Source organism: Lolium rigidum, chromosome 6 (assembly GCF_022539505.1).
Source record: "Lolium rigidum isolate FL_2022 chromosome 6, APGP_CSIRO_Lrig_0.1, whole genome shotgun sequence".
NCBI lineage: Eukaryota > Viridiplantae > Streptophyta > Magnoliopsida > Poales > Poaceae > Lolium > Lolium rigidum.
This window is the reverse complement of record NC_061513.1, coordinates 210,932,868-210,955,430: the sequence shown is the minus strand read 5'-3', so window position 1 is coordinate 210,955,430 and position 22,563 is coordinate 210,932,868. Positions and strand designations below refer to the sequence as shown.

Sequence of the window (22,563 nt, the reverse complement as noted above, 5' to 3'; positions counted from 1 at the left end):
CCATATAACAATTTAACGAAGATGAAACTTCGCCATGAATACTATGAGTAGAGCCTAAGGACATATTTGTCCATATGCTACAGCGGAGCGTGTCTCTCTCCCACAAAGTGAATGCTAGGATCCATTTTATTCAAACAAAACAAAAACAAAAACAAACCGACGCTCCAAGCAAAGTACATAAGATGTGACGGAATAAAAATATAGTTTCGGGGAGGAACTCGATAATGTTGTCGATGAAGAAGGGGATGCCTTGGGCATCCCCAAGCTTAGACGCTTGAGTCTTCTTGAAATATGCAGGGGTGAACCACCGGGGCATCCCCAAGCTTAGAGCTTTCACTCTCCTTGATCATAGTATATCATCCTCCTCTCTTGACCCTTGAAAACTTCTTCCACACCAAACTTTAAGCAAACTCATTAGAGGGTTAGTGCATAATCAAAAACTCACATGTTCAGAGGTGACACAATCATTCTTAACACTTCTGGACATTGCCCAAAGCTACTGAAAGTCAATGGAACAAAGAAATCCATCCCACATAGCGAAAGAAGCAATGCGAAATAAAAGGCAGAATCTGTCAAAAACAGAACAGTCCGTAAAGACGAATTTTAAAATGGCACCAGACTTGCTCAAATGGAAAAACTCAAAACTAATGAAAGTTGCGTACATATCTGAGTATTACTCACGTAAATTGGCATAATTTTCTGAGTTACCTACAGAGAATTAGACCCAGATTCGTGACAGACAGCAATGCTATTTCTGCGCAGCAATCCAAATCTAGCATCAACTTTACCATAGAGACTTTACTTGGCACAAAAACATGATAAGGAGAGGTTGCTACAGTAGTAAACAACTTCCAAGACACAAATATAAAACAAAGTACTGTAGCAAAATAACACATGGGTTATCTCCCAAGAAGTTCTTTCTTTATAGCCGTTAAGATGGGCTCGGCAGTTTTAATGATGCACTCGCAAGAAATAGTATTTGAAGCAAAAGAGAGCATCAAGAGGCAAATTCAAAACACATTTAAGTCTAACATGCTTCCTATGCAGAGGCATCTTGTACACAAATGAATTCATGAAGAACAAAGTGACAATCATAAGAGGATAAAACAAAAGTAGCTTCAAGATTCTCAACATAAAGAGGGAAACTTAATATTATTGAAATGCATATAACCATATTTCCCTCTCTCATAATAACTTTCAGTAGCATCATTGATTAAATCCACAATATACCCATCACTTAAAACATTCTTATCATGGTTCATATGCATATAAGTATCATTAAATTTGGCATAAGAAGAGTTATTCTCATTAATAGTAATTGGAGTAAGATTATTATCAAGAATTTGAACATGGTAAACAAATTGCATATTAAGGGAATTGTTTTTAGTAATCCAATCATGACTATGACAAGTTTCATAAGGATAGTTAGAACCTATATCATAGCATTCTTTAAAATAATCATCAGAGATCGGGGGCACAGTGTCATCATAGGAAATAGAATAGTTCACAGTCGGTTTATCTGTGTCCACACCATCATTGTTATTAGAAGGAGATGTATCGAGAACATAATGACCAGTAGCTAAAGGATTTTCAAACTCCTCTTCCCCAAGCTTAGATCTTTCTATATCATTATGGGAGGAAGTATGGATAGTACTGACACTATGGCAATTATTATCATCATTTTCAGAATTAGTTTCCCAGAGATTTGTAATATCAAAAGTAGTGTGCTCATTCAAATCATGATCGCTAATGTATGTAAAGGGCATAGGAAGATCATCGTATTCAGATTCATTGTCACAATAATCATTAGGAGCAACATACTTACGGTTACCTAGCGTTATCTCATTCACGCGGGGATACGTGATACGTCTCCAACGTATCGATAATTTCTTGTGTTCCATGCCACATTATTGATGTTATCTACATGTTTTATGCACACTTTATGTCATATTCGTGCATTTTCTGGAACTAACCTATTAACAAGATGCCGAAGTGCCGGTTCTCGTTTTCTGCTGTTTTTGGTTTCAGAAATCCTAGTAACGAAATATTCTCGGAATCGGACGAAATCAACGCCAAAGATCTTAGAATCCCAGGAAGCATCCAGAACACACCAGAGAGTTCAGAGGGGGGCCACAGGCCCACCAAACCATAGGCTGGCGCGGCCAGAGGGGGGGCCGCGCCGCCCTAGGGTTTGGGCCCCCTGTCAGCCCTCCTGCGCCGCCTCTCCGCCTATATAAAGCCCCTTACCTAAAAACCTCGGGGCGTTCGACGAAAACCACGAAACCTTCCCGAGCCGCCGCCATCGCGAAGCCAAGATCCGGGGGACGAGAGTCTCCGTTCCGGCACCCTGCCGGAGCGGGGAAGTGCCCCGGAAGGCTTCTCCATCGACACCGCTGCCATCTCCACCGCCATCTTCATCACCGGCTGCTGCTCCCATGAGGAGGGAGTAGTTCTCCATCGAGGCTCGGGGCTGTACCGGTAGCTATGTGGTTCATCTCTCCTATGTGCTTCAATACAATAATCTCATGAGCTGCCTTACATGATTGAGATTCATATGATGATGCTTGTAATCTAGATGTCATTATGCTAGTCAAGTGAGTTTTACTTATGTGATCTCCGGAGACTCCTCGCCACACGTGTGTAAAGGTGACAGTGTGTGCACCGTGTGGGTCTCTTAGGCCATATTTCACAGAATACTTATTCACTGTTGAAGAGCATAGTGAGGTGCTTATTTATATCTCTTTATGATTGCAATGTGTTTGTATCACAATTTATCTATGTGCTACTCTAGTGATGTGTTATTAAAGTAGTTTTATTCCTCCCGCACGTGTGCAAAGGTGACGAGTGTGTGCACCGTGTTAGTACTTGGTTTATGCTATGATCACGATCTCTTGTAGATTGCGAAGTTAACTATTGCTATGATAATATTGATGTGATCTATTCCTCCTACATATGCATGAAGGTGACAGTGTGCATGCTATGCTAGTACTTGGTTTAGTACTGTTGATCTATCTTACACTAAAGGTTACTAAAACATGAGCATTATTGTGGAGCTTGTTAACTCCGGAATTGAGGGTTCGTGTAATCCTACGCAATGTGTTCATCATCCAACAAAAGTGTAGAGTATGCATTTATCTATTCTGTTATGTGATCAATGTTGAGAGTGTCCACTAGTGAAAGTCTATTCCCTAGGCCTTGTTCCTAAATATCTGCTATCGCTGCTTGTTTACTTGTTTTACTTGTGTTACTACTGCTTGCATTACTACTCGCTTGTTTACTGTTACGGGCAAAGCACTTTTCCGGTGTCGTTGCCGTTGCTACTGCTTATTCATACCACCTGTATTTCACTATCTCTTCGCCGAACTAGTGCACCTATTAGGTGTGTTGGGGACACAAGAGACTTCTTGCTTTGTGGTTGCGGGGTTGCATGAGAGGGATATCTTTGACCTCTTCCTCCCTGAGTTCGATAAACCTTGGGTATCCACTTAAGGGAAACTTGCTGCTGTTCTACAAACCTCTGTTCTTGGAGGCCCAACACTGTCTACAAGAATAGAAGCTCCCGTAGACATCAAGCACTTTTCTGGCGCCGTTGCCGGGGAGGAAAGGTAAAAAGGCACTCATACTATGGTCCCAGGTAAAGTATTTTTCCGGCGCCGTTGTGTGTGTGCTCAAAGCTATTTCCTTTAGATCCTGCAATTGCATCTTTTTGTTTCTTGTTTACACTAGTTTGGCATAATGGACAACAATGAGCTTCTTGTTCTATTTCCTGATTTAAGACATGGATTGTTTGATGCGAAAATTAAAAAACCTATGAAATCTTATTTGCATGCTGGTAGTAATATTAGTATGAACGCTTTGAACACCATTGTTGATAATGATATGGAAAATGCTAAGCTTGGGGAAGCTGGTTTTCATGATCTTTTTAGTCCCCCAAGCATTGAGGAGAAAATTTTCTTTGACGATACTTTGCCTCCTATTTCTGATGATGATAATGATAGTGGTCTTTTTGTGCCACCTACTATGGAGAGTAAATTTTGTTGTGATTATACTATGCCTCCTACACTTGATGAGAATAATAATGATAGCTACTTTGTTGAATTTGCTCCCACTACAACTAATAAAATTGATTATGCTTATGTGGAGAGTAATAATTTTATGCATGAGACTCATGATAAGAATGCTTTATGTGATAGTTATATTGTTGAGTTTGCTCATGTTGCTACTGAAAGTTATTATGAGAGAGGAAAATATGGTTGTAGAAATTTGCTTCTTGATGCTCTCTTTTGTTTCAAATACTATTTCTTGCGAGTGCATCATTAAAACTGCTGAGCCCATCTTAATGGCTATAAAGAAAGAACTTCTTGGGAGATAACCCATGTGTTATTTTGCTACAGTACTTTGTTTTATATTTGTGTCTTGAAAGTTGTTTACTACTGTAGCAACCTCTCCTTATCTTAGTTTTGAGTTTTGTTGTGCCAAGTAAAGTCTTTGATAGTAAAGTAAGTACTAGATTTGGATTACTGCGCAGAAACAGATTTCTTTGCTGTCACGAATCTGGGTCTAATTCTCTGTAGGTAACTCAGAAAATTATGCAAATTTACGTGAGTGATCCTCAGATATGTACGCAACTTTCATTCAATTTGAGCATTTTCGTTTGAGCAAGTCTGGTGGCCTAATAAAATACATCTTTACGGACTGTTCTGTTTTGACAGATTCTGCCTTTTATTTCGCATTGCCTCTTTTGCTATGTTGGATGAATTTCTTTGATCCATTAATGTCCAGTAGCTTTATGCAATGTCCAGAAGTGTTAAGAATGATTGTGTCACCTCTGAACATGTTAATTTTTATTGTCCACTAACCCTCCAATGAATTGTTTCGAGTTTGGTGTGGAGGAAGTTTTCAAGGGTCAAGAGAGGAGGATGATATACTACGATCAAGGAGAGTGAAAGCTCTAAGCTTGGGGATGCACCCGGTGGTTCACCCCTGCATATATCAAGAAGACTCAAGCGTCTAAGCTTGGGGATGCCCAAGGCATCCCCTTTTTCATCGACAACATTATCAGGTTCCTCCCCTGAAACTATATTTTTATTCCATCACATCTTATGTGCTTTACTTGGAGCGTCTGTGTGCTTTTGTTTTTATTTTTGTTTGAATAAAATGGATCCTAGCATTCACTTTATGGGAGAGATACACGCTCCGCTGTAGCATATGGACAAGTATGTCCTTGGTTTCTACTCATAGTATTCATGGCGAAGTTTCTCCTTCGTTAAATTGTTATATGGTTGGAATTGGAAAATGATACATGTAGTAATTGCTATAAATGTCTTGGGTAATGTGATACTTGGCAATAGTTGTGCTCATGTTTAAGCTCTTGCATCATATGCTTTGCACCCATTAATGAAGAAATACATAGAGCATGCTAAAATTTGGTTTGCATAATTGGTCTCTCTAAAGTCTAGATAATTTCTAGTATTGAGTTTGAACAACAAGGAAGACGGTGTAGAGTCTTATAATGTTTACAATATGTCTTTTATGTGAGTTTTGCTGCACCGGTTCATCCTTGTGTTTGTTTCAAATAAGCCTTGCTAGCCTAAACCTTGTATCGAGAGGGAATACTTCTCATGCATCCAAAATACTTGAGCCAACCACTATGCCATTTGTGTCCACCATATCTACCTATACTACATGGTATTTTCCCGCCATTCCAAAGTAAATTGCTTGAGTGCTACCTTTAAAATTCCATCATTCACCTTTGCAATATATAGCTCATGGGACAAATAGCTTAAAAACTATTGTGGTATTGAATATGTAATTATGCACTTTATCTCTTATTAAGTTGCTTTTTGTGCGATAACCATGTTTACTGGGGAACGCCATCAACTCATTGTTGAATTTCATGTTAGTTGCTATGCATGTTCGTCTTGTCTGAAGTAAGGGCGATCTACATCGAGTTGAATGGTTTGAGCATGCATATTGTGAGAGAAGAACATTGGGCCGCTAACTAAAGCCATGATTCATGGTGGAAGTTTCAGTTTTGGACAAATATCCTCAAATCTCTAATGAGAAAAGAATTAATTGTTGTCAAATGCTTAAAGCATTAAAATAGGAGTTCATTATCTGTTGTCTATGTTGTCCCGGTATGGATGTCTAAGTTGAGAATAATCAAAAGCGAGAAATCCAAATGCGAGCTTTCTCCTTAGACCTTTGTACAGGCGGCATAGAGGTACCCCTTTGTGAAACTTGGTTAAAGCATATGTATTGCGGTGATAATCCAGGTAGTCCAAGCTAATTAGGACAAGGTGCGGGCACTATTGGTACACTATGCATGAGGCTTGCAACTTATAAGATATAATTTACATGATGCATATGCTTTATTACTACCGTTGACAAAATTGTTTCATGTTTTCTAAATCAAAGCTCTAGCACAAATATAGCAATCGATGCTTTTCCTCTATGAGGACCATTCTTTTACTTTCAATGTTGAGTCAGTTCACCTATTTCTCTCCACCTCAAGAAGCAAACACTTGTGTGAACTGTGCATTGATTTCTACATACTTGCTTATTGCACTTATTATATTACTCTATGTTGACAATATCCATGAGATATACATGTTACAAGTTGAAAGCAACCGCTGAAACTTAATCTTCTTTTGTGTTGCTTCAATACCTTTACTTTGAATTATTGCTTTATGAGTTAACTCTTATGCAAGACTTATTGATGCTTGTCTTGAAGTGCTATTCATGAAAAGTCTTTGCTTTATGATTCACTTGTTTACTCATGTCATACACATTGTTTTGATCGCTGCATTCACTACATATGCTTTACAAATAGTATGATCAAGATTATGATGGCATGTCACTCCAGAAATTATCACGTGTTATCGTTTTACTCGCTCGGGACGAGCGAGAACTAAGCTTGGGGATGCTGATACGTCTCCAACGTATCGATAATTTCTTGTGTTCCATGCCACATTATTGATGTTATCTACATGTTTTATGCACACTTTATGTCATATTCGTGCATTTTCCGGAACTAACCTATTAACAAGATGCCGAAGTGCCGATTCTCTGTTTTCTGCTGTTTTGGTTTCAGAAATCCTAGTAACGAAATATTCTCGGAATCGGACGAAATCAACGCCAAAGATCTTAGAATCCCGGGAAGCATCCAGAACACACCAGAGAGGTCAGAGGGGGCCACGGGCCCACCAAACCATAGGCTGGCGCGGCCGAGAGGGGGCCGCGCCGCCCTGGGGTTTGGGCCCCTTGTCGGCCCTCCTGCGCCGCCTCTCCGCCTATATAAAGCCCCGACCTAAAAACCTCGGGGCGTTCGACGAAAACCACGAAACCTTCCCGGAGCCGCCGCCATCGCGAAGCCAAGATCCGGGGGACAGGAGTCTCTGTTCCGGCACCCTGCCGGAGCGGGGAAGTGCCCCGGAAGGCTTCTCCATCGACACCGCTGCCATCTCCACCACCATCTTCATCACCGCTGCTGCTCCCATGAGGAGGGAGTAGTTCTCCATCGAGGCTCGGGGCTGTACCTGTAGCTATGTGGTTCATCTCTCTCATATGTGCTTCAATACAATAATCTCATGAGCTGCCTTACATGATTGAGATTCATATGATGACGCTTGTAATCTAGATGTCATTATGCTAGTCAAGTGAGTTTTACTTATGTGATCTCCGGAGACTCCTCGCCCCACGTGTGTAAAGGTGACAGTGTGTGCACCGTGTGGGTCTCTTAGGCCATATTTCACAGAATACTTATTCACTGTTGAAGAGCATAGTAAGGTGCTTATTTATATCTCTTTATGATTGCAATGTGTTTGTATCACAATTTATCTATGTGCTACTCTAGTGATGTGTTATTAAAGTAGTTTTATTCCTCCCGCACGTGTGCAAAGGTGACGAGTGTGTGCACCGTGTTAGTACTTGGTTTATGCTATGATCACGATCTCTTGTAGATTGCGAAGTTAACTATTGCTATGATAATATTGATGTGATCTATTCCTCCTACATATGCATGAAGGTGACGAGTGTGCATGCTATGCTAGTACTTGGTTTAGTCTCGTTGATCTATCTTACACTAAAGGTTACTAAAACATGAGCATTATTGTGGAGCTTGTTAACTCCGGCATTGAGGGTTCGTGTAATCCTACGCAATGTGTTCATCATCCAACAAAAGTGTAGAGTATGCATTTATCTATTCTGTTATGTAATCAATGTTGAGAGTGTCCACTAGTGAAAGTCTATTCCCCAGGCCTTGTTCCTAAATACTGCTATCGCTGCTTGTTTACTGTTTTACTGTGTTACTACTGCTGCATTACTACTGCTTGTTTATTCGTTCGGGCAAAGCACTTTTCTGGTGTCGTTGCCGTTGCTACTGCTTATTCATACCACCTGTATTTCGCTATCTCTTCGCCGAACTAGTGCACCTATTAGGTGTGTTGGGGACACAAGAGACTTCTTGCTTTGTGGTTGCGGGGTTGCATGAGAGGGATATCTTTGACCTCTTCCTCCCTGAGTTCGATAAACCTTGGGTATCCACTTAAGGGAAACTTGCTGCTGTTCTACAAACCTCTGCTCTTGGAGGCCCAACACTGTCTACAAGAATAGAAGCTCCCGTAGACATCAATACGCCGTTACCTCTTTCTTTTTATTCTCCTTCTTGTTCTTCTTCTTCGTTCCCTTCTTCTTCTTCTCTTCCTTCTCCTCGTTCCCTTCTTTAGGAGGAAGAGGTTTGAAGGGTGGCTTGTCCGCATAACCTGATTTACTTTCAGAAACAATGGAAGAAACTTGGGAGGATCCCTCCTTTTCATTAATTAGTTGAAAACACACAGCGGTCCTATCATATTTTGGCAAGGTGTCATCTTCTAAAATATTTTGTATGTAAGTATTTATATGGCTATTATCAATGCAATAAGAAAAACACCCATGCAGGACATCATCAACATCAAGATCACTCATATGTAACAAAGAGATTTTTCTCGGCAGTTCTTCACACCCCAAAAATAAAGTAAGTTCATCATGCTGATTAGGAGTAATTTCATCATCACAATACAAATTTGCAGCACTCATTGGGTTCAAATTATCATTGGAGGAGCATTGAAAATTAAAATGACCCACTTCATGGCAAACTTCACAAATAAAAGGATAGAGGGCACAAACTTTTTTACCAAGATCATCTAGAGCCCTAAACCACTTTCTAGTTTTTTCATTAGCATGATGGATACAATATTCATCTTTGATTTGATTAATTCCACAAGGTCTATGTATTCCACAAAAATTAACATGCTTATAGGAAATAACATTCTTAAGAGTTTGAGCATTCTCATTACAATAATTAACAACAATTTCATTCTTCATACAAGCCTCTTTAAAAGGTTCATGATACTTATCAAAATTCTTTTTAGGCAATTCAAAATGAGAAGCAAAGGATTTATAAAGATTTGCAGCAACTTGAGAGTCAAGACCATAAGTAGCACTCATATTTCGAAATTTATCGGTATCCATAAAAGTTTCAATGCATTCATAATCATAATTTATACCGACTCTTTACCTTTGTCGTTCTCCCAATCTTCAGCGTTCTCCTTAATCCGATCAAGAAGGTCCCTTTTAAACTCTTCTTTGTTGCGTGTGAATGATCCAGGAACAAGTAGCATCCGAGCAAGGTCTTATCTTGAAAAGAAAGTCTTGCATAGAAATTATCAATAATGATATTACCCGGAAGCTCATGATTGGGGCATTTGAGCATTAAAGACTTCAATCTCTCCCATGCTTGGGCAATACTCTCTCCATCATGAGGCCAGAAATTATATATTCGGTTTCGGTCTTTGTGAATTTCACTTGGAGGATAGAATTTAGAATAAAATAGATGCACAATATCCTTCCAATCAAGAGAATGCTCATCCTTCAAGCAGTTTATGCCAATGCGCCGCTTTACCAGAGACAACGACATAGAGAATAATTTCTTCTTCACTTCATCCATAGAGATACCTGCACACTTGAATAACCCGCATAATTCATGCAAAAACAGTAAATGATCTCCAGGATGCACAGTTCCATCCCCTTCATAGCGGTTATCCATAACACGTTCAATAATTTTCATAGGTATTTTATATGGAATATTTTCAGTAGGTGCATTTAAAATATCACAAGCATCATTAGAGTTATCGCATATGGGAGATAAAGTATTATCAGAGAAAATTTTCTCCCCTAAAGATGGGAAGCTAAAAAGATCATGAAAACCAGCTTCCCCAAGCTTAGACTTCTCCATAGCATTAGCAGTAATTGCATTCATACTAATAACATCGCTACTAGCATGCAAATAAGGTTCCATTGGTTTTTTAATGTTCACACCAAACAATTCTAAATCAGGAAAAAGATTAAAAAGCTCACTAAATTTTTTGTTGTTTTCCATTATGCATAACTAGTGAAAATAAAAACAAGAAACAAAAAGATGCAATTGCGGGATCTAAAGGAAATAGCTTCGAGCACAAACACAATGGCGCCGGAAAAGTACTCGTTACACTGGAACCGGAGTATGAGTGCCTTTTTACCTTTCCTCCCCGGCAACGGTGCCAGAAAAGTGCTTGATGTCTACGGGAGCTTCTATTCTTGTAGACAGTGTTGGGCCTCCAAGAGCAGAGGTTTGTAGAACAGCAGCAAGTTTCCCTCAAGTGGATTACCCAATGTTTATCGAACTCAGGGAGGAAGAGGTCAAAGATATCCCTCTCATGCAACCCTGCAACCACAAAGCAAGAAGTCTCTTGTGTCCCCAACACACCTAATAGGTGCACTAGTTCGGCGAAGAGATAGTGAAATACAGGTGGTATGAATAAGTAGTAGCAACGGCACCGGAAAAGTGCTTTGCCCAGGACGAGTAAACAAGCAGTAGTAACGCAGCGGTAGTAACACGATAGAAACAATAAACAAGCAGCGATAACGGTATTTAGGAACAAGGCCTAGGGATTACACTTTCACTAGTGGACACTCTCAACATTGATCACATAACGAGAATAGATAAATGCATACTCTACACTTTTGTTGGATGATGAACACATTGCGTAGGATTACACGAACCCTCAATGCCGGAGTTAACAAGCTCCACAATAATGCTCATATTTTAGTAACCTTTAGTGTAAGATAGATCAAAAGACTAAACCAAGTACTAGGATAGCATGCACACTGTCACCTTCATGCATATGTAGGAGGAATAGATCACATCAATATTATCATAGCAATAGTTAACTTCGCAATCTACAAGAGATCATGATCATAGCATAAACCAAGTACTAACACGGTGCACACACTGTCACCTTTGCACACGTGCGGGAGGAATAAAACTACTTTAATAACATTGCTAGAGTAGCACATAGATAAATTGTGATACAAACACATTGCAATCATAAAGAGATATAAATAAGCACCTCACTATGCCATTCAACAGTGAATAAGTATTCTGCGAAATATAGCCTAAGAGACCCACACGGTGCACACACTGTCACCTTTACACACGTGGGACAAGGAGTCTCCGGAGATCACATAAGTAAAACTCACTTGACTAGCATAATGACATCTAGATTACAAGCATCATCATATGAATCTCAATCATGTAAGGCAGCTCATGAGATTATTGTATTGAAGCACATAGGAGAGAGATGAACCACATAGCTACCGGTACAGCCCCGAGCCTCGATGGAGAACTACTCCTCCTCATGGGAGCAGCAGCGGTGATGAAGATGGCGGTGGAGATGGCAGCGGTGTCGATGGAGAAGCCTTCCGGGGCACTTCCACTGCTCCGGCGGGGTGCCGGAACAGAGACTCCTGTCCCCCAGATCTTGGCTTCGCGATGGCGGCGGCTCTGGAAGGTTTTCCGTATCGTGGTTCTTCGCATCAGGGTTTTCAATCCAGGGGCTTTATATAGGCGAAGAGGCGGCGCATGAGGGTCGAAGGGGTGGCCACACCATAGGGCGGCGCGGCCAGGGCCTGGGCCGCGCCGGCCTATGGTCCAGGTGGCCTGTGGCCCCCTCCGGTCCTTCTCGGGTGTTCTGGATGCTTCCGGTGAAAATAGGAACCCGGGTCTTGATTTCGTCCGATTTCGAGAATATTTCGTTACTAGGATTTCTGAAACCAAAAACAGCGAGAAACAGACAAGCGGCACTTCGGCATCTTGTTAATAGGTTAGTTTCAGAAAATGCACGAATATGACATAAAGTGTGCATAAAACATGTAGATAACATCAATAATATGGCATAGAACATAAGAAATTATCGATACGTCGGAGACGTATCAGTGGCTAGGTTGGAAACTCCATGTCTATTGGAGGAAGAGTAATTAAAATCAATGCATGTTTATCCAGTATTGTTGCATACCAAATGTCTATGAGGCTGCTGCACAAGACAAATATATAGGAGATTGATAAACCAATCAGATCTTTTTTCTGGACTGGTAGTGCTGACAAAAAAAATATCATTTTGTCAAGTGGAAGTAGATATGTAAGTCAAAGAAGAAAGGTGGGTTGGGTTTGAAGGATCTCTACAAATTTAACAGCAGTTTGATATGCAAATGGTGGTGGAAACTTGAATATGGCTCTGGCCCTTGGCAGGATTTGATGAAATATCTTCTATACAAAAAATAGACCCGGTGATTCTCCACTATGGAAAGATATGCTTCAGGTCAAACATATATATCGAGAATGCATGTGGGCAATGGCAGGAATACTAATTTCTGGGGAGATGCTTGGTGTGACCAAATGCCTCTAATGGAAAGATTTCCTGATATTTATGACATATGCGTGGAACAAAAAATTACAGTAGCTGATGCAGCTGCTTTGAACTGGAACTTTTCCTTCAAGAGATGGATGACTCCAGATTTGGCCTTACAAATACATGGGTTGTCCCAGATAGTTGCTCAAACTGTTCTTAGTGATGAATCAGATAAACCATTCTGGAAGTGGACAAAAAGTGGCAAATTTATTGTTAGTTCTATATATAAACACTTGTGTGGTTGTGGGGTGAAGGGGATTCCTCTCAAGATAAAAGTTTGGTTGTGGCTTATCTAGCATGATGCTATTGCTACCAAAGACAACCTGCTGAAACGCAACTGACAAGGGAATTCTATCTGTCAGTTTTGTAATGGGAATGAATCCATCTCTCACCTTTTCTTTAACTGTCCAGCAACAAAATTCGTATGGAGTACAGTTGGTCAGCCAATCGGTGCTCCTTCAAGACCTGGTTCCTTCACTCGATTATTCTAGTGGTTTCCTCAGTTCATGCCTGCTAGTAGAAATACTCAGATTGCTGGGTTGCCGCTATTTGCTGGGCTATTTGGAAGCTCAAAAACAGGACGTGTTTTGAACACAAACCGATAAAAAATCCTTTTAAACTAATTAGTTATTCCACTGTGTTTATAAAACACTGGGCATGGTTGCGTGAAGAAAAGGATGCTGAAGACATTCGTGCAGGAGCAGATGGTTTACTGAGATTGGCTGGTGCTACTGGTACTCCTGGAGAAAACTTTGCAACAACAGATGGACGCCGCCCTCTGCATTTGATGGATATTGATAGAGACGAAGAAAATGCCAGGAGGATGGAAGAAGATGGGCAGGACGATGATGTCGCATGATTGGCTGTTTGATGCTTTTGCCATTTGCGTGTAATTCGCTGTAGGAGTGGTGGTTCGTTAATCCCTGGGTTGGATAGTAGTCTTTAGCTCTGCTGTGGTGTTGTAATAATATAAACCTCTAAGTACTCTTGAACGCTAGCAGTAGGCGGCGTCCCCTCCCCCCTCCTGCTGTTTTTGTTTTGTGTGTTGCTGGCTTTTGAGCCGCTGACGATGTATTTCGTTATCTGCTGATAATGAAATTCGATCCAGTGGGATCGTTTGGAAAAAATGCACAATCCAGAACTCTTTTCGAACAATTATGATAAGACAGTTCTAGTACTCTCTTCATCTCATGTAATTTGTCTAAGATTTGTTAAAATTTAGATGTACTGTCTAGATACAATAGCATCTTGATTTATAAAAAGTTAGATAAACATCAGATAAATTTCATAAGATGAAGAGAGTAATAAAAAACAAAATGTTCATGCAGAAAATTAAGTCGTGAGGCCCTAACATGTAGGTTGGCAGAAGTAATCGTGGGAAGACGCGAATCGTCCTAGGATTGTTTGCCAACAGGAAGTGCAACGCAGACGGAATGGTACAACATGCACGCCACGTTTGCGTCCAGATGCCGGGCTGCGCTACGCAGATAGCCTGCAGCCAGACACAATCGTCCCGTCAGGGTGGTCGTCGAACGAGAGCCATTCGTCTTCCCCAGGCGCACACGATGGCCACTTCGACGCTCCTTTCCTCGGTCGAGCTCACCTCAGCTCAGCTCCGCTCACCATCACCAGCGCGCGCCGAGGGAGGGCGGAGAAAAATCTAGCTAGCTTCCCCTGCAGAGCCCGTCGAGCACGCAACGCAAGCAACCCGCGCGGCCGTTGCGCTCAACGCCACGACACGTGCTAAGGCGAGGACAGGCGCCATGCTCCACCTGCTCCCGCTCTCCCTCTCCGCCCAGTGCCGCTGCGGCGGCCCGCCGTCGCGCCGCCGATTCGTCGGAGGCGGCTCGCCTTCCCAGAGAAGCGGGCCGGGGATCCTCGGCAACGGAGTTCGCGTCAGGCTCCGGACGCGGGCGCTCGGCGGCGGGACCGACGTCCAGCCGGACACCCCGTCGTCGCGCCGGGATGGGGACGAGCGGCCGCACGCAGATGCCGGACAGGAGGACGACGGCGGTGGCGAAGCGCTCCTGGAGTCAGTAAGGAAGCTGCTGCTGCTGGAAGACACGACGCCAGGGGAGGAAGAGGGCCAGGGGCAGTTCCCCAAGCGCTGGGCCATCGTCTTCCTCTGCTTCTCCGCCTTCCTACTCTGCAACATGGACCGGGTACGTGTTTGCGCATCCCCACCTCTACCTTACCATCGGCGATATAGTACATAGCTACTGACCTTCAGCCACTATTGCCATTAATTTGCAGGTAAACATGAGCATTGCCATCATGCCCATGTCCGCGGAGTACGGCTGGAACCCACAAACCGTCGGCCTCATCCAGTCCTCCTTCTTCTGGGGCTATCTCCTAACTCAGGTCACTAAGTGACCAATTTATGTCTAGGATTCATGGAACATCGACATCCAATTTCGCTCCCCTTGAACGCACACCATTTCTCATTGCAGATAGCTGGAGGGATATGGGCAGACAAAGTTGGGGGCAAGACTGTTCTTGGCTTTGGCGTCATTTGGTGGTCCGTCGCCACAGCTCTTACGCCTGTCGCCGCAAAGCTGGGCTTGCCATTTCTCCTTGTTGTGCGTGCTTTCATGGGAGTTGGTGAGGTAAGCTTCGCCAATCCTCGTTGTAGAGCAGAGCCATGCCACTCTACCAGTGCGGATTTGCTTCACTAGTTCAGATAATCTGATTTCTAATTTCATTTGCAAGTTGAGAATTTGGTGCGCTCCGCATTCAGCTCTGATAATTTGCACCGTTTAACCATTCGTGTGGCGTTGAGACTGCTTGATAATAATTACAGAAATTAAGTTAGTGTTGTAAAATAAGCGGTAGCACAACATAGGTTCAAAATACTAGTTCAAACATAGAAGCAGGCCAAATGGGAGACAAGGATCAGAGGATCTGGTTGGAGATGAAAAGGCAAAAAAAAAAAGTTGCAGTTGATGTTCTTTATGCACCAGCAATCTAGCATTGACATGACAAACACATAATTCTTGTACCAGGGAGTTGCCATGCCTGCAATGAATAATATCCTTTCAAAATGGGTTCCTGTATCAGAGAGGAGCAGATCACTGGCACTAGTCTATAGTGGAATGTACCTTGGGTCAGTGACAGGACTTGCATTTTCCCCATTCCTGATACATAAATTTGGGTGGCCATCAGTCTTCTATTCCTTCGGCTCTCTAGGGACCGTTTGGTTCGCGACGTGGGCGACCAAGGTACTTCAGTATCCCTAGAGAATTACTCTGCAACTTCTCTGATTTTGCTGTGCTCATTTCTGAATTTTTTTTGTCTGTTTTTCTAAGGCTTATAGCACTCCACTTGAGGATCCGAGCATTAGTGCGAAAGAAAAGAAGCTCATCATTAGTCAAACCACATCAGGAGACCCTGCTACAACAATTCCATGGGGAGTAATATTGTCAAAACCGCCTGTTTGGGCTCTTATAGCTTGTCATTTTTGCCATAACTGGGGAACTTTCATCTTGCTCACATGGATGCCTACATACTACAACCAGGTATCATAAACATCATGTTTCCATATTGAGCATCATGAACCGCAAACCCCTTTATTTATCAAGACCCACTTATGGTGAAATAGGTTCTGAAATTCAACCTCACGGAGTCCAGCCTTTTCTGTGTCCTTCCCTGGCTAACGATGGCGATTTCTGCAAATGTTGGTGGCTGGATTGCAGACACACTTGTTAGTAGAGGAACATCAGTGACAACAGTTCGCAAGGTAAATTAGGCTCTTTGAGATGCTAAGTTTATACTGAATCTAAAGGATTACTGGCATTCAACTTTTATACTAGTACTGAAGAAAGATAGCATCACCATGATGCCTCATCAATGGTAAATCGGAATGGTGCTCAGAAGTGAGAACTGATAATCTAGCCTTATTGGATATCAATAAGGGAATGCTGTAATTGATCTGGGGTGTACCTAGTTACCTACATACTAACTTTGGACAATATTTGTTGACATCACAGTTATACCAAAAAATACAAGAAAAATTATGCATCTAGACATGTAGTACAATGTCACAAACAAAAATCTGAGGGATAGTGTATGGTATGTGGCTCATACAAAAATAACAAGTGGTAGAAGATATATGTGAACATAAAATTCACATAATTTTATCCTTTTTCCCACAAATGCAGAACATGTTAACATGTTCACAGGTCAACATAACTTATGTACTATACTATGCACGTTTCTGTTGAAAAAAATTGGTACACCGAAAATCTCTATAAAAAATTGAGGTTGTAGGTGCTCCCAGCTTAGGAAAAAAAATCTCTATCGATATATTATCCATTTAAGTGATGTAGTCTTTTTTCTATTGTGTCATGCACCTCCACCTCTTGCAGATCATGCAATCAATTGGATTCTTAGGGCCAGCCTTTTTCCTCAGTCAACTGAGCCATATCGATTCGCCCGCACTGGCGGTCTTGTGCATGGCCTGTAGCCAGGTGAGGGCCCTTTAGCTTCTTGTTAACTGCTATTGTTTCTTCTTAGAATAACACTTTTTCTGTATCTTTTCCTAAATTCCAGGGAACCGATGCATTTTCGCAGTCTGGTCTGTACTCGAATCATCAAGATATCGGTCCTAGATACGCTGTAATCATCTCTTTGTAGCATAACCTTTCAGTAAACAATAAGGTTAAGTTTTCTTTGAAGTCATAAGGACATGCTACTAAACAGTGATGAACTTCTCCTGTCTTACAGGGTGTACTACTTGGCCTCTCCAACACAGCTGGGGTTTTCGCTGGTGTATTTGGCACAGCAGCAACAGGATACATCTTGCAGCACGGTATTGGCCAACCCTATGCTCTTACATTTATCACATATCACATTGCCAACTTACATGATAAGTCTCATCTTTTACGAAACATGCAGGTTCTTGGGACGATGTCTTTAAATTGTCTGTAACTCTTTATCTCATCGGGACTGTTATATGGAATGTATTTTCAACTGGCGAGAAAATTATCGATTAATATGTGTAATATAGCCCACTTAGGGTTCAAGATGACAAGCACATCTCGGCTGACTACTTATCCAGCTAGTAGATACAGCCCCGGAGGATCCGATTCATTTTGGGAGCTCAAACACCTTGAAAGCAAGCAATCACGCAAGCAGACTGCCAGCTCTAATATGTAGCTGCTCTGGTACAACAGAGGAACCATCTTCCCATTCAAACTGCACATAATTCAGGATCTTACTTCTGAAACTGAGCATGGACTGAGCTGAGGAGCGCTCAATGGCCGGGTGTATAGGGATGTATAGTGTGCAAGTGATTATAGGCATCCTGTACATATTCATCATACACACATAGTGTTTTTGACCTGCGAACCTCTTCTCAGTTTTGAATAGATCATTCTGTAATACACCATCGTAGTTTAATTTGGTTTCCACTTTCCAGGTTAATTCAGGATCATACTAACATGAATGTGCTGAACACCTTGATGAGTATTTTCTGCTTAGTTTGATTTATGACACTTTTTGTAGCATGTATGTTTTATCTAATAGAAATGTAATCCAGCCGTTCCTTAAAAAGAAGGCGCATAAACTTTGTCCAAAGTTATATAATGTAAAGTTTGACCCACTTGTTTGAACAAAATTTACACAGTCCGAACAGAAGGAGTAATTTAAATGAATTGATGTGTAAAGGACATCAAGCAGTTTCGTAAACCAAACATTTTGTGCAAAATGAAAGACGAGCGAAAACTCTGTGAAGAAAGCTAAGCAGAAGTCTGAACAGGGTTTCTACGGACCATTGAGAGATGGCCTAAACTTTAAGTTTCATGCATCAAAAGGCGGAAAATTGCTGGATCGGATAGGATTTGGTCATGCGTAGTTATGTTTTTTTCCCCGACCATCTAGAGAGAGCGGCTCGAAGGTCTGCTATATCTTGCCATTAGGGGACATGCTTTGGTCCATGGTGAAGTCAGAGGTGGAGAATGTCCTGGAAGAAGGGAATTGAGGACTAGTAATGGTGGTTCGAGTCTTTGCAGCGAAAAGGACTTGACTTCATATTTCAGGTTCCGTGGCAGCGTTATGCAAGTGGAGCAACAACACGGGTGAAGTTCAAAGTTTTTTCTTTTCAGGGTGAAAATCGAAGATCTGACCTTAATTAGTTGTGTCTGGCAATGGCCTTGTTGAAAGAATTGTTTTGAAAGCAAATCTAAGATCTTCGATCGAGCGAATGTGGTGTTTATGCATTGTTTACTTCTTGGGGGCGTCATTGTTTGAGAACCTGAACTTCAAGTGTTGTCTTGGTGGTGTTTGTGTTGCTGCAAGGACTAGCAGTACACTCTGGCGGGATTTTTCTTTTTAGCGTCTTTTTTTATGTGTGCCATTAGGGTATTACGTTGTTGCATGGGCTGGATGTAATTGGTATCTTCACGATATTAATATATTCTCTTTACGAAAAAATCCTAGGGCAATCAAGAGGCGATCGCCCTGAGTTTTGTGTCGACGGCAAGCTGGATCTCGATGGTGGACGTAACCGAATAAAGTACCGGGTTATATGGAGAGTACATGAAGCCCACGGACCCGAAGTTTTGAAGGCCCAGAAGCCCAAAGATTCTCGGATAAGGAAAGTAGAGCTGTAGTAGGAATATTGTATCAATATCGGACTCAATACGCCTCTCGTAGTTTATAACTTGTACGACACGAAAAGCCTCGGCTCCACTTCATATATAAAGGGGAGCCAAGGGATAAACGTGGGATCGAATCTTTGTCAACAAAACCACCGTAACCTTTAGTCGAGCACCATTATCGACTGAAATCTTCGAGACCTACTTGCCATCTACTTCTTACGAAACTCTAAGTCTACAATTTGTAGGCATTGATGAGTTAATCCCTCGTCAATTGGTGCCGTATGTGGGAATTGGAGGCTGCAAGATCGTGATCTCGATGGCATCGTCAATAGCAAGCAACGCGATGGACGGAGGTAAACGAGTCCAACTTGATCTCGCCGGTTTTGTTCCTCACCCTCCCGCCCGTTTGCATGCATATGCCGATCTGGAGGAGTCGACGGAGATGACGTTCGGGAGCTTCTGCTTCCTCGTCAGGAAAGAAGGATCGCATCGTCTCGCGGCAGCGATTTTTTCGGGACCGTTAGCGGTCGATTCCGATTTCTCGAGATCGTCAGCATCATCTGTCGAGTCAGGCGACGAGGAAGTTTCTCCGCCACGCTTCACCAGGCCCGCCGATGGCGGGGTACTCACCGATCTATTCGGTGACATGACTTTCGGGTCGTTCATAGACTCTGATCTGGACATCGACTCAGAAAGCTTCAACAACTACGACTTCACCAACTTCGACTTCACCAACAACTCTACCTCTAGTAGGGAGGTCTTCGCCAATCTATACGATGGTGTCACCGACCCTAAAGCCGATGAAAACACAGCCATTACATATCATCAGATCTGCGTAATTACGGGAGCAGGTCGTCAAGAGGATGAAGAGTCTGAGGCTTTCGACGATTTGGGCAACCCTACGTCGATCCCGCAGATCTCACGCGTGGAACGGGAAATAAATACATCGGAACCACGCCGCGAGAAAAAGTACAATTGTCGCAGGAAGTGTGGGATAGAGCTTAGAGAGCCATGGATGGCACAGAGCCGATGACCACTACAGCTACGCCGCAAGCGCTGCAAGCATATCAATAGAAAATTGCTCGTTCCAGAAGAGAGTTAGAGAAATTACGGCGAACACTCGACGAAAGAAGAGCTGCAGCTCATGTGTCAAGCGAGCACAGGGCCAACCTGAGTTGACAATCGAGAACCTCAGGAGATAGCCACAGGGAAAACTGCGCAAGAGCAAGAGCAAGATCTAGGTTGGCAGGTATACCCGAACAAGAAAGGGAGAACTTGATCCAAAACCTCGACATGTCCTTCATGTCAATAGACACGAGGGGGCACATCGTACCAAAAACGCCAGAGGAAGGATATATGTCGACACATGCATTCTTGATGGCTTCCAAACCACCTCAAGGAGATCCCATGTCATCACTGTACCAGATGGCTATGCCAGGAGTCGGAGTTATGGGCGTAGCGATAGCAGGACGAGAAATTGCACCACAACCCGAAAGTGCTCCATGCCGAAACAGTCCAAGACAAAATAGTCCTCGACGCACTGTGGTGGCAGCACGAGATGCTCCAAGAGAAGGTGACGCAAGAAACACAGTGACCCAAGCTCTAGTTGATAGAGCACGGGAGGAAAGGAGTCATGAAACTAGAGCACACGAACATCGGCATACATCGGAAGATAATGATGAGGACCTGTGCGAACTCCCTTGCTTTACCCGAAGGGTTTGCAAAACTCGAGTTCCCTCTAGTTTGAAGTTACCCGACAACTATAAAAAGTTCGACGGGCTGCAAGATCCATAAGACTGGCTAGTCGATTATCTGGAAATAGTAAAGTTAATGAGCGGAACAAGAGCAATAGCTATGCAAAGTATCCAAGTCCACCTCAGTGGAGCCGCAAGATCTTGGTTGAAGAAATTGTAATTAGGATCCATAGATAGTTGGGAGACTTTCGAAGACCTGTTCGTGAATTTTTTTAGATCTACTTGCAAAAAACCAACATCAATAGAGCAGTTAAGGACTTGTAGACAAAAGCCGGATGAATCGATGAGAACGTACATTCAGCGCTGGAGCATCATCAAAAATTCGGCTAAGCATGTATCCGATGAAAGAGCAATAGACGCGTTTGTTGCAGGGATCCGAAGAAGGGACTTGGTCGAAGAAGTGGGAAGATCCAACCCAAGGACAGTAGTAGAACTTATGGAAATAACAAATCGGTGGGCTGATGGAGAACATGTTGTTCACAATAAACGGCAAAGATCACCAGAAGAGGATCGCAATAGAAACAACAACCAGAACATCGTTTCCTCAACTTTGTGGACTATGACGGTCCCGAGCAAGTATCGGCTGGCTTCCGAGGAAACGGTGGAGGAAACCATCGTGATGCTTATCACAGGAGCAATGATCAACGAAGTGATCACCGAGATGCACCAAGCTCTAGCAGGCAAAGCAGTATACCAAGGTTCCCAAGGCCTTACAATGTGTCACCCGAGGATTTGCTAAACGGGCCGTGCCAGATGCATTTTTATGTCGACAATGATGGAAAGAGACAGTCAGGTCACCTCCAGAAGGACAGCCGAACTTTCCAAGCTCTACAAAGGGCGACAGAGAGAGCACACGCGGAAGCAGCAAGCGGAGGATATGTGCAAGGACCTCGGAGTGAAGTACATGTACCTCTGCCGCCACCACCCGCAATTACCAGTGCAAACCAGCATCAATTGCAAATTGCGGGAGCTCCAGGCAACAACGATGATTTCACAAGTACGAGGGGAGCAGTATCGATGATACAGAAGGGCGGATCTTCAAATAGGTCGCAGAAGCTAATCTCTCGACAGGTGTACATGGCAGTAACGTCGCCTCCGCCAACTACCGAGTACCTCAATTGGTCGGGACAGCCAATAGGATTCACACAAGAGGATCACCCACCTCAAGTTCCACGGCCAGGACAATCAGCCATGATACTACCGGTGGTCATCGAGGGATATGATGTCTATCGAATATTTATAGATGGAGGAAGCAGTCTAAATCTCATATACGCGGACACATTGCGGAAGATGAACATCTCTCTGGCAAACCTGACACCAACGGACACGCGTTTTCACGGCATTGCACCCGAGAAACCAAACTATCCCTTAGGCAAGATCGGACTTGACGTGCAGTTTGGAACACGAGAAAATTTCAGGAAGGAGAAGCTGGAGTTTGAAGTTATCGAC

General features: G+C 42.7%; 1 protein-coding gene across 1 annotated transcript; it reads left to right on the top strand.

Moving 5' to 3' along the window:
* The first annotated feature begins 14,512 nt into the window (after nucleotides 1-14,512).
* Nucleotides 14,513-18,251, top strand: LOC124659649 (probable anion transporter 1, chloroplastic). The gene is made up of 10 exons (XM_047197482.1): nucleotides 14,513-14,926; nucleotides 15,018-15,125; nucleotides 15,215-15,370; nucleotides 15,767-15,982; nucleotides 16,070-16,279; nucleotides 16,363-16,500; nucleotides 17,129-17,230; nucleotides 17,313-17,378; nucleotides 17,487-17,571; nucleotides 17,658-18,251. Exons 1-10 carry the CDS (start codon nucleotides 14,528-14,530, stop codon nucleotides 17,753-17,755), a joined length of 1,578 nt encoding a protein of 525 aa, XP_047053438.1. The 5' UTR covers nucleotides 14,513-14,527; the 3' UTR covers nucleotides 17,756-18,251.
* The last annotated feature ends 4,312 nt before the right edge of the window (nucleotides 18,252-22,563 follow it).